The 13,588-nt window shown below is 40.4% G+C and overlaps 1 protein-coding gene across 1 annotated transcript in view; it reads right to left on the bottom strand.

Moving 5' to 3' along the window:
- SLC35F1 (solute carrier family 35 member F1) overlaps positions 1-13,588 on the bottom strand; it is a 200,256-nt gene that overhangs the window by 86,521 nt on the left and 100,147 nt on the right. The window contains exon 2 of the mRNA XM_053381783.1: positions 297-472. Within this exon, the coding sequence (XP_053237758.1) occupies positions 297-472 (176 nt within the window). The remainder of the gene's footprint in view (positions 1-296; positions 473-13,588) is intronic.

The following is a 13,588-nucleotide window of genomic DNA, read 5'->3' as shown; positions in this document are numbered from 1 at the left end:
CTTTGATATGTTCCAAGAGAGGGGAAATTATCCACTATGAGAAAGAAAAGCCAGTGCTTTTTTTTCTGGGGGTGCGCAGGGGTATGCATACTCCTAAACATTTTCTGAATCTAAGTTTGGCCTCATTGAGTGGCAGTATTTCAGCATGAGTAGGAAAATGAGAGTACCCCTAAACATTTTTAAAGAAAAAAAAGCACTGAGAAAAGCTATAGCAATTATTATTATTATTATTATTATTATTATTATTATTATTTATTAATGCAATAATTATTCTACATCCAGAGAATGCCACTTACCTTGTCTAACAGCTAATGTTGTGGTATAGACCAAAAATAAGAGAATGTAGTTCAGGAAACTCTGAAAGACTGGAGTGTTGGCATGAAAATCATCTGACAGATACTTGCTGGTCAGGCTAATACCGCAGATAAGCAGGGACAGAACCTGCCCAAGAGCTATAGACAACAGGAGCTCCCTAAAAAAAACAAGGAAGACAAGAGATACAGCATAATCAGAATTACTCAACAGCCAAGAAATTCCTACAACCCACAAAAAGAATAAGCCCAAGTCTGAAAAAGCAGTTTTCTATAGTCCTACCCCTTCACTCCAGGCCCCTAGTGATAAGTTTGAAAATATAATAGAAATAGTCTGGATTCTTCAATTGGGTTCACAAATTGCAAATTTCATTCATCTCTCATTTTATGCCAAACATAGTTTGTTCATTTTTATTTTGTGTTATTTTTCCCTTTCAGCATTTGCCCTCCTTCCTCTGATCTCCCTTCCTCCTCGCCATTCTCTTCTTCTCTTCTTGCCAATTAGCTGTCTTCACTTTTAAATCTAGATCCTGCAAGCTTCCTTTAAAAGACTGGAGAAAGGATTTGAGAGATAACCAAGTGAACAGAGCAGTTCCCTTGGGATTTTTATTTATTCCCGTCTCAGATATTAATATATCACAAATCTGCTTTTTGACAGCTCTTGCTCACATAGACTGTTGTCATTACAAACCCATCCACTGATCATTGTATTGGCAGCTGGGATGATACATGGGTGAAAGCTTTGTTGGTAACCATGTTTTCACCTTTCACAGCAACAAGCCTCCAAGTGTTGTGTGTCAGTCCCAATCATGGAATGAAAAGAATCAAATAAGCAAAGGAAAGAGCAGGCTCTAATGCAAGATTTTCTTTTTATCGTGGACTGTGCTGAAAAAGTTCCACATGGCCCTCAAACCTGAAAAAGACCTAGTTCACCTTTGATATAACTGGTACTACACAATTGGGGATGTGGGTGGCGCTGTGGTCTAAACCACTGAGCCTCTGGGGCTTGCCAATAAGAAGGTTGGCGGTTCAAATCCCTGTGACAGGGTGAGTTCCCATTGCTCTGTCCTAGCTCCTGCCAACCTAGCAGTTCAAAAGCACACTAGTGCAAGTAGATAAATAGGTACCGCTGTGGCGGGAAGGTAAATGGTGTTTCTGTGCATTCTAGTTTCCATCACGGTGTTCCATTGCACCAGAAGCAGTTTAGTCATGACCCGGAAAGCTGTCTGTGGGCAAACGCTAGCTCCCTCAGCTTGAAAGCAAGATGAGCGCCACAACCCCATAGTCATCTTTGACTGGGCTTAACCGTCCAGGGGTCCTTTACCTTTTTTCTTTCTTTCACCACACAACTGCCTCTGTCCTGTGTGATTTGAGTCCTATGTTGCATCAGTAACATGTATTACCTTGTAGGATGTGCTGTTCCTTTAAATCTTGCCCTCCTTTCCAATTCTGCTTCAAGCACTGTTCAGGCATCAACATACTCAAGCAATCAGAATCAGATGAGTGGGAAAGCAGTCATGCCAGCTCCCCTTGTCCCTTCACTGTTTACTTACTGCTCAGCCCTGCCAGTCCTGATCAGGTTTCTAAGTTGTATAGAAAACCCACATGGAGTTCAGGTGTGGCTATTTGCTTTGACAGATAGATTTTTATATATATAAATGATAGGGCATAAACAGTTGAAGTGTAAAGAAGCCATCTTGTTTGTGCAAGGACTTCCACTTGTGCAATGGAAATTACCTTCCTTTTCCTCTCCCTCAGCAAGTTTATGGGACACACAGGAAAGGAGTGTGAGGAGAAGTTTGGTTGGGCAAGTGGAAATCCTTGCATGAATGGGATGGCTTCATTGGATGCAACCCAAACACCACATCTCCTGTATGTCCTTTACATACCGAAGTTATTTTACATCAGAGATGCAGAACCTGTGGCAGTCCAGGTGTTGCTAAACTCTAGCTCCCATCAATCCCAGCCAGTATGGCCAATGGTCATGAAAAGATGGGATTTGTAGCCCACAGGGAATCCCAGGTCTTTCTCTTCCCCCAGCAAGGGAAGGTTCTACTCAATTTAATGTAACTTAAAACCCTTGTACCAATCTTATAACAATTTGCATAAGCAATCGTGACATTGGGAATACATCATTCTTGTGAGAGAAGCAGGACATGCTTCTGCACACAGATGTACGATTAAACATTGTTCAGGTTCAGGGCTCATTAACTGCCAACTATTCCCAGACTGCTCATTTGCTACGAATACATAGGTGACGTCCCGCGTAATTGTAATCATAGGCAGCATGCAATCCTAAAGAGCTCCTGTTTCTGTCCACAGTACACAAATCAAGTTTTCAAAAGTGGCATTTGCTGTATCTGATGGCATGTTCTTCCCTTATATTCTGCCACTTGGTCTTTTTTCCTCACCTCCACACCCAGAACCCACCGCAGTTCTGAAGATAAACACATTACTGATTAGGCAGATGTGCATAGTTGCTTCAAGGCATGTAGTGCACAAACAAGGCCCAAATTAAACCTGTGAATTACTTTGAAACAATTCCCACTGTGAACGTACAAGAGTCTTTAGCCAGCATTTGCATTGAATTCCTACTGTAGTCAATTAAGATGGAGGAAAATTAAGTTAAGGGAAAGCAAAACTAAATTTACAGAGTGCTATAAAGATAAGCTTGGATCTCCCAGTAAGTAAAGCCTTTCAATTTTAGATACAAGTTAAGAATGTGATGGTTCCAGTTTATTGGTTTTCCCTTAGGCTCCAAGATAAATCTTTCCCTTGCCTACCGGCTTTCAGTGCGGCGAGGCAGCGTGACAGCTTTTGACAGCACGGCAAATTTATTACAGGCCTGACACATGTTGATGAAACAGACTAGGTAAAAGGAGAGAGAGAAAAACCCCACAAGGGCAGTGATCTCATTTTCCTGCTTTTAATAGAGTTTTAAATTGCAAGGTGTTTGAATGAGTTTATGCTTAGTGGAAACAAAAAGTTCAAAAGGAGAAGTGAGAGTGTACCTGCTGCAGACTTCAAGCATTAGCTCGAAGTAACTCCTAGTCTGGGTAGCCATGTTCAAATGGGTAGCACCACATATTCAAATGTCTCAAATTGACCAGCAGAAAATTGACCAGCAGCAAAATGCAGCCTTTTAATAAATAAGTTTGGAATGGTTCATCTTACTGAATATTGGGCCCCATCTTTTATACAGAATATTCATTCTGATTTATTTTTTTAAAAAGACCTTTATTGTTGTTTTTCCATGCAAAATACAGCACTGAGCAAAGGCATATTACAATTACGCTAACCATGGTAGAACAGGAAACAGAGAGGAAAGGCTGGGGGGTGGGGGTTTCTAGGCTTCCCAGAAATATGTGAGTTGCAAAAAAAATATGAAAAATGTTCCCTTGCAAATTAGAATAATTTCACCAGATAATTTGCAACAGATTTTTTTTCTAGTTTGTATCAGAAATTTTTCCAATGCCCTGAAGAGTTATGTGCTTAGTTTATAAATACCGTATTTTTCGCTCTATAAGACGCACCAGACCATAAGACGCACCTAGTTTTTGGAGGAGGAAAACAAGAAAAAAAATATTCTGAATCTCAGAAACCAGAACAACAAGAGCGATCGCTGCGCAGCGAAAGCAGTTATCCCTCTTGCTGTTCTGGCTTCTGGGATAGCTGCGCAGCCTGCATTCGCTCCATAAGACGCACAGACATTTCCCCTTACTATTTAGGAGGGAAAAAGTGAGTCTTATAGAGCAAAAAATACGGTATTTAGTAAACAACACTAAAAACTTGGAAACCACCAAGTGTACATTATATTGCATTGCAGTCTGCATCTATTCGTTGTTACTAATGCACTTATGAAATGTAAAATTTTATATGGAAAAATAAAGTCCTGGAAAATGTTCTACTCTACATCCCTGTGACCATCTCTGTGTTGCAAGGTGCAATCTTGTCAGGTATTGAGAAATTATCATGTCTATTGATCCTAAATACTTCCAAGAATCCTTCAACTTTCTTTGCAACCGTTTTATGAATATTTATTTTTTCCTTCTGTTTTTCAAACCAAAGCAGACTTTTGAGGACGCTTACTGGAAACATGTAATGTCTGTTGCTTATTTTAACAGAATTTTGCATATAACTCCCAACACTGCTGCCCATCTAGGAGAAGGAGAACTCTGGTTCTAAAATTCTGCTGGCTTGCAGGATATCTTTGGGATGTCCTTAAGACAGTTGGACGACACTTATACGCCTCCTTCTGACAACTCCTGCAGTTAAGCTGGCATCAAACATATTGCTCTACTTTTCTTTGGATCACATTATTGAGGCTGAGTCTTGCCATCACGGCAGCCCAAGACCGCCACACACTTCCCAGGCTTGTTCCCCAGAGAGATAACTTCAGTGCTGCTAACCCAGTGGTTTGACTTCACCCCCAGATCATACTCCATTCTCTCTCAAGACAGATGGATGCCAACAACAGCAACTTATTTAAGTCCAGTCAATTTCAATGGTCTATTCTAAATATGGTTTAAGTCTAGATTCAGCTCACACTTTTTGAAACACTTGTAGGTGGTTCAGGTTGTTTCAGTAGGGAAGTTGCCATTTTGCAGAACACGACACACTGTAAATGGTGAAAAAGGCATAAAGAAAAAGGCAGTATGGACCATTTGATCCTTTAGTAATGTCTAAGGAGTTAATGCAGATGGCATTAATTTCTAATTCAAAAAGGCAAGATTTCCACTGGGAAATAAAACAGGATAAGATCCCAGACTCATTCAATATTCTGTGAAACATATTTATGCAAATTTTATTAGAAATATTATTGCACAAGCTATATGTCAGCCTATTATGTTAAAAATTGTGGAAAGTTTTAGAAACTAATTGCTGCAGCACCTTATAATTACTATTTGTTCCTTACATTATTATCGCATCATACTTCCTTCAGGAAGCTGAAGGCGGTGTACCTGCATTTTCTGAGAAACCCCACCTTCCATTTATCCCCACAGTGTTCTTGTGAAATAGGATTGACTGAGAGTCGATGACTGGCTCTATGAATTTCATGACCAAATTGAGAGTTGAAACCCATCCTGCCATCCTCCATGTAGCCACAACACTTTCACTCTGCAGTCAAGCACATTTTGGTGCCTGCTTAAAACATTTCTGTTTAAGCAAGTCAGTCCAGACACACATATATTGATAAGTTTTTGTTCAGTGCTGCTTTTAATTGTTTTAAAAAGGGTTTTACTTGTTTTTAACTGTTTTCATTGGCAGTTCTAATATTTCTTGAAAGCCACTTAGGGTTTTGTTTCATTTTTTTAAAGCAATCAAGCAATAAATTTAGCTAAATAAATGCTAGACTGTAAGACTTCAGTTTCAAATTTGCCATTTGTCTACGGATGAAAACCATTCTGATCAACTTAAGGGCTGCTAGGCGAACAACTCACCTACCTTATCAGCATACTGTTTTGTCGTGTATATCTAGAACAATTTCTGCATAGCCCATAGATGGAAGGACTGTGGTCTTGTGATTATGAGGGCAACCACTCTCAAGCTGCATCCATATACCCATCAGAGCTGGTAAAGTCCAGCTGGGAGAATCTAAGCCTTTGTTAATTGCTTGTTTTTAACTGTTTTCATTGATAATGCAAATATTTCTTGAAAATCTCTTAGAGGTTTTGTTACAATCAACCAGGTCTCCTCAATACTAGTCCAGCTTTTAAGCAATAAATTAGGGGTCAGCAACCTTTTTTAGCCGTGAGCCGGTCCACCGTCCCTCAGACCATGTGGGGGGGGCGGACTATCTTTTGGAAGAAAAAAAATGAACAAATTCCTATGCCCCACAAATAACCCAGAGATGCATTTTAAATAAAAGGACACATTCTACTCATGTAAAAGCACGCTGATTCCTGGACTGTCCACAAGCCGGATTGAGAAGGCGATTGGGCCGCATCCGGCCCACGGGCCTTAGGTTGCCTACCCCTGCACTAAATCCTGCTGGCTGTCACAGTAATTCCCAATCTGTGCAAAGGAGTGTGCTACTGTGCTGCAAGAGAATTGTTAAGTACACTGCAACAAATTCATTATCTGAGTAATTAAAAGGTTCCTCCCCAAGGAAGCAGCCTCCTGCATTTCTACATGGCAGACCATGTACAGTATCTCTGTGATATCGAAGGAAACCATAGTTTGCTTTGCCATGGCATGCAAACCAGGCCTCTGTGTCTCTCTCTCAAAGTCAACACTTCTTAAAAACTCAAGAATTAACCCCATAAGACTGGCAGGGAAAAGTCCATGGAGTGAATAACATTCATGCTGAAAAGAAGTTGAGACTAACAGCATACACTGTTGACCTCCAAAAGTTATCAATAGATTTCCACCTCTAGAAAACTCTCCTTTTACTGAACCTCATTGAAATGTTGATTTTGCTGCTTAGTGTTCCGATGCAGAGATCAAATATTATTTTCAAAAAGATGAAATCCATACACGCAGATGCTTAAGACTTAGACAGGAGGAAATCTCAGTGGTGGCTTTCTACAGCTAGGGCTAGAAAACTGATTAAAGATCAGATTCAACAACATGCCATGAATTTAAGTTTTTTTTCAAAAGTGCTACGATGGCAGACAGGCCTATAACTACAACTATACCCACTAACCTGGGAGGAAGCGTAATTGTACTCAATGGGATTTATTGCCAAGAGGTCATGAATATGAATATATTGTAAAGCACTCACAGTTTACTTTATTTTCCTCAGCTAAAGTAAGTCTGAGTGTGAGACAAGTCAAACTGCATTTGAGGAAACCCACAGCATTCAATGAGGCTTAGCACAGGATGAAAAATTTAGTATGTGCGGTGCTTTTTTAAAAAAGAAAAAGAAAAAAGAAAAAGCCTAGTCTCTTCACAAGATGGAGAAAAAATGATATATTTACATGATATCATGTAAATATATCTTTGTGGTGTTTGTTGTACTTGTTAAAAAATTAATAAAAATTACTTTAAAAAAATGTAAATTTCATCTTGGATGCTTCATAGTCTATCCTGTCCTCTAGTTTCACCGTCATTATATCTGAAATTGTTCTCTTCAGCTATAAAGGCTAGGAACTCCAGATTCCTTTGTTACCAAAAATCAATATTTTAATGGAACAAATGAGTTTGTAAGGCCATGTTTAACTCATCAGTGCTGTGAGCTGGAACAAAGAGGGAAACAATTACATCTGAGCAGACTTTTAGGATTACTTTAGCTGTTCTATATGCCTCCTTCCCTAGGATAATCTGTTACATGGAGAGTCAACCCTGACAGAAGACTGGCATGCATATTATTTGGCGCTTCAAGTCTTATTAAATACCCGCAAGGAGATTAAAATGTGATTTGGGCCTTGAGTCAACATATATGCAAGAAGGATGGCTTTCAGCATTCTTCCTATCTTCTATTGCAGTTTAGTTCCAATCCATAATCAAGTGGATTGATTATTTCTCCAAGTCAAGTGGACTCACAGAATCTTTGTCTCAGTATAAAAGAAGGAAATTATGCCACAATTAAATGCTTCCCACCCCCCTCTTCTTAAAGAAGCAACATCAGATGGTTCCACCTCCCACTTTAAAGAAGGCAATCCTGCCTTTGAATATTTGGGGGCGGGGATGCAATAAAGGAAAAGAAGCTGGTTATCTTTAAAATGTCTTATTTGTGCTGTTCCTAAGACTGGCCTTTAATTGCAGCCTCTGTACAGTGGAACCTCAGGTTGCGAACGTGATCCATGCAGGAGACATATTCGCAACCTGCAGCATTCGCATGCGCAAGCGCCGAAACCCGGAAGTAACCCGTTCCGGTACTTCCGGGTTCGGCGTGGTGCGCAACCCGAAATCACGTAACCTGAAGCATCTGTAACCCAAGGTAGCACTGTACAATCTTCTGCTATGTGTGCTTTCTTTTGTATTCAAATAACGATCTTTTTACATTTAAAAAAAAACCTGTAATCTATTTGGACATGCTAATGAAATAAAAAACTTTTTTTTTAAGTACTGAAGACAGGCCAGAAGAACTTGTGACCCATCAATCAAAATGCAAGCCATAAACCATGTGTTGTGGCCTGTCACACAAATATCAATGTTTAACTGGTTAATTAGGTTTGACCTCACCTGGGAAGCACCTGGTTCAGGGACTAGATGCTGCTGATGGCTGAATCCATCCTGCAGCCACCTTCCTGTGGGAAGGATCATAGCTCAGAGGTAGAGAATCTGCCCAAGGTCGCAGGTTCAATCCCCCACAACTTAAGGTAGGGTTGGGAGAAAACCCAGAGTGAAACAATGGAGAGCCACTGCTCTCCATACTGAACTAGATGGTGCCCTCTGGATGTCTTTGACCACAACTCCCATCCATCCCAACCAACATACTAATGTATTTTGTCTACTTTGTTCTAACAGTTAATGACCCCCTACCCCTTTGCCACCACTGCTTTACTGAGTCCCGTCTTCTCCAGTTTGCTATGCCCTGTCCCAGATTAACAGGCAGCACAACCCCATACTGTACATGTTTTCTTGGAAGTAAACTCCACTGTACCGAGTTGGCCATATTCCCTGGTTCAGAGTGCTTATGACTGGAGCCTTATTGTCATCTCTCATTCAGGCTTTTCAGTATGATGCAATCCAATTCCCAGTTTAGTATTACACTGCTAAATACCACTTTGATGCTTTTATATTATGATGGCGTGAAAGCAGTAAAAGGGAAACCTCCCTCATAAATTACTCAACCTGTTACAGGTTTTAAACACTCATATGGGTGAGCAGATGAAAACACCCAAATACCTCAAGTCAGGATCAGGAAGCAAACAGCAGATGTTGCACAAATGTTGTTGCGTGTCGAGGTCCCCAAGCCACCCCCCAAATAAATCACAATTAACACAGATTTTTGGTTTAAGGTTTTTGGCATAATTTTGGCCACGACTTTATTAAAATACATAAATGTGAGTGGTTGCTTAGGCATTGGTTACGACTATCTGTCCCTGCCCAGGGACAGAACTGACTTCCAGATTCCAGCGAAAGCCAGTAAGGGAAAACAATATTGGGGAGGAAAATGGAGCCAGGCACCAGACCCTCACCTCTCCCCGCATGCTCCCAGGGGCTCGCACAGCCCAAGCCCCACCCAGGGATTTGGATGAAAGCATGGCGAGCCCCTGGATTCCTTTAACGGAATTCCCTTGCAGCAGCAGGAGCATTGGAGGGGCAGTCACAGCCAACCACATCCCCTCCACCAACCAAAAAATTAACCAATGCCTAACCGCAACCTTACAAGTTGTGACGATTTGCTACGCAGTAGGCAAAAACCAAATGGCACCAGCCAATCCGCCAAATGGACAAAATTCCTACCAGGCCCCTACCCCCAAAGCAGATGACCCCATGACAGGCATAGCAAGGTCAAACTCCAGCATTCCCACAAGAGCCGACATCATTGTCCTCAGGAAAATATTTCGATAAGGGAAACAACCTTGCTATTGACCCTTGCACACGTCATCTAGTGTTTTTCACTAGGAAGTAATTAGATACCATTCAATTTTTTATTTCGCACACCCAGAAGGTACATTTTCCTTCCTAGTGTTGCCCGCATGGAGTTGAAGAAGACACCTATTTGCTATAATGCAACTTTACTGCCCAAGGTCACATCGCACTTGCTTTCTTGAATAACCACCTGCTGCTGCATCTTGCACATTTTCAGAACAGGTTCTTCTGATCCCTCTCACACCCTCAAAATTGGAAGGAAGTTACCCAGAGGCAATCAATCAGGTGAGAAAAGACTGATGATACACCTTAAAAACTGATGATAAAAGGTATCATAAGAAGTGTTGCAAATGCCCCCCCCCCAAAAAAACCCCTCAAATCTATAAGGAATCAGTACAAGCTTTATTTCAGTGGAGCTACATGGACACAGGAATGGTATATTATAAACAATGGTTAGGATCCAAAGGGATGATTTGGCTCCTGCAAAAGGCACCAAAAACTATGAAGGATAATGAGCCTAAAAGTTGCTAAACATCCTTAGTCTCCAATCTGCTCCCTTGGTACTAAACGATTCATACAATTTTCCAGAAAAAGGGTGTGAGTGTAAAACCAGTTCCACAACAAGGGGCAATAATAGCATCAATAACAATGATAGTTTACAGCACATTCTTAACTAAGCCTACACAGAAGTAATTCAATGGGCCTTAAAGGTTGGTTTAGGATTACAGCATAGTGATGCATTTCAAATTTGTGTACCAGGTGGGAGCACTGAGAGAAAGGATTTTAAAAGCTATAAAACAATGAAATCAAGAGAGCAAATTTGCCATATTAACTTTTTTCTCTTTTATACTGGAATGCTGCAGCATCGCAACTTTTCCTCGGACGTAAAACCAATGCAAAATGTCACCCTTCAGTATTTTTAAAGGAGCTCGTTTATCAGCTTTTGCTATTTCCTTAGAGTGTTATCTATTACATGAAAAAAAACCTACTTTGAAATAGAATGTTTCTCTTCTTCACAGGCTCTGATGGGAACAGTAAATCAGTTTCACAGAAACGAAAGCTTAATTCCCAAAGGCCTTGCAGCCAGTTCAGAATATAGCCAGAGGGGCAGAGTAGGGGTGTGTATGTTTATATTTGAAGCTCTGGTTGTGGTTGTCATTCCCCCCTCCTACTATGATTTACAAGTAATAGGAATACATATTTATGGAGATTCCATGTGTGAAATGGCCCTCAAACAAATGCCAAGCAGAATTTCTATTGAAAAATTTCTATTGAAAAATCTGGCCTGCTGTATCTCCATTTCTGAATGGCCACAACAATGAAATGAATAATGCACAAAACGGTTCACATTCTGTAATCATTGTGCAAAATATAAAAAAATACAGATTTTGCAGCAAAGGCTTAGTAACACATTTTGGACAGCTCAATATCTGTATGCTACCACTAGAGGAAAAGTTGTAGCTCAGTGTTATAGGGTAATTATACAAGTTTCTTAATCTGCATCTCAGAGTTCTGCAGCAATTCTTCCTCATGGAATTTAATATATATTTTGTATTTTGCTACAGAGGTGGAATGGTGGTGGTAGTGATCAAGTTTAGAATAGCACTAGCACTGGGTTTGAATGGGGTAGAAAAATGAAAAAAAGTTGCTTCTAGTTATGATTGCCAGCTAGTGGTGATTGCCATAGATTTGGAGAAGAGGGAATTTGGTGCTGTTGTTTGCTGCTGGTTAAAAAACAGTAATTTCTTTTTAATTAAAAAAGAAGGGTCTGATGTATGGTTTAAATAAGCAATGTATATTTATGAGCATTGTAGATGATTACCTAACCTCATACAAGGTACTCTGAAATTCCATCTATCCCTTAAAGGAGAAATAAAATCCTCTTGCATTCCCTTGGCTAATAGCAGGAACTTACATAGGAAGTTGCCTTTTATGAAACCAGCCTACAGTGGTACCTCGGGTTACATACGCTTCAGGTTACAGACTCCGCTAACTCAGAAATAGTGCTTCATGTTAAGAACTTTGCTTCAGGATGAGAACAGAAATTGTGCTTCGGCGGCGCAGCGGCAGCAGGAGGCCCCATTAGCTAAAGTGGTGCTTCAGGTTAAGAACAGTTTCAGGTTAAGAACGGACCTCCGGAATGAATTAAGTACTTTACCCGAGGTATCACTGTATTTGCCTATCTGCATTGACTATCCTGACTGGCTGTGGCTTTCCAGGATCTCAGACAGAAGACTTTCACATTCCTTGCTACCTGACTCTTATAACGGAAGAGGCAAGGAATTCAATTTGGAACATATGGTATGCAAATTATGTGTGTGGCCATTAAGTTATGGAGCCTTCCCATGGCTTTCATGGAGATGTAAATGGAGCAGTGAGGGACAAAAGGGATTTCTGTCTCTACAGTCATATCAGCCAAAGCAACCCTGGTCAATGGGAGGGCAGATGGTACAGCCACATTACTCTCAGAACACAGCTTGCTACAGAAGAGGAAATTATGGTTCTATTTGTTGGCCTCTCTTTATTCTATCCAGGAAGCAAATTAATTATTATTATTATTATTATTAATACCCCACCAATCAGGCTGGGTTTCCCCAGCCACTGTGGGCAGCTCACAGCACATATCAGAACATACTAAAACATCAAACATTAAAAACTTCTCAATACAGTTAGATTGGGATCTGAAGATGTACTAGTTTATCAAAATAGTGCTGAAACTCATCGCTCATGAGCAAATTATGGCATGTCTGGACATCCTAAGATACAAAGTTAGCAGACAGTGAAAGTGCATTTATAAACTGAAAACCATCCATACTGTGCATTATCCTTGTTACAGTTTATAAACTCTGACACTACTGGCCACGTTGTTAGACCTGATTGCCCTATGTTTATAAATGATGCACTCAATTAACTGGACTATCTTGTCTTCCACCAGCTTGAAAATTATAGTTTCCCACTTTTTGTTGAAATAGTAATTGACCCTGGGCGATATCACTTCTACTAAATTGTTTGGAGAAAGATGAAAGGTATATTTGGCTTTCACTTTGTGCATCTCACTCTCTAACACACCCACAACCACACAGGGAGGGTTTTGGCAGCTTTATGCAGTGCAGTGTTGAACTACATGCATGTTTTGAACCATCCTAGATGTTCAAGATACCCAGCATAACACATTCTTGCACAAACGTCATAGTGGCTAGATGAAGAAGTGCAAATTGTAGCAAACAAAAAAAGCTAAGAGGCATATTCAACAGCTCATACGGAAGCATCCCATTTTCTTCTATTCATGGAAACTGCATATGCCCAAAGAGTTCCCCTTTGCAGGCATGTAGTATTCATTGTTACATAGAAGAGAATGGGGGAAAGAGCTCTACCCATGCAGAGCAGCTGCTGTCCCTACAAAACGTCATTGTCGTGGAATCCCATCGCACAATGAAAACTCATTAAGCTGTTAAAATAGGCAGCATCCACAAAAACATGCCACTGAAGTGCAAATTAAAGCGTATTCTTGGCCATTTATATAGCATTTCCCATGTGCTAAGTTTCACAATTAGCGTTGAAAACAACCGCTTGAAATAAGTTAGGCTGACCCACTGTGATATACCCAAGTGCACTTCACGGTTTTATGAGGACATGAGCCTGGATCTCATACCTTGCAAGCAGTTGTGGCTGAGGAAATACAGAATTCTTATATTGTTATTTCTAATTCCAAGGCCTATATATTTTTTAAAAGTCTGCAGTCTGTCCCCCAGATTCTGAATTTTATCTCTTCCTACCCAAGAACTTTAACCGGC

The sequence above is a fragment of the Podarcis raffonei genome, chromosome 3, assembly GCF_027172205.1.
Source record: "Podarcis raffonei isolate rPodRaf1 chromosome 3, rPodRaf1.pri, whole genome shotgun sequence".
In the NCBI taxonomy this organism is placed as follows: domain Eukaryota; kingdom Metazoa; phylum Chordata; class Lepidosauria; order Squamata; family Lacertidae; genus Podarcis; species Podarcis raffonei.
The sequence above is the reverse complement of the archived record's forward strand: the minus strand, read 5'-3'. Positions and strand labels throughout refer to the sequence as shown.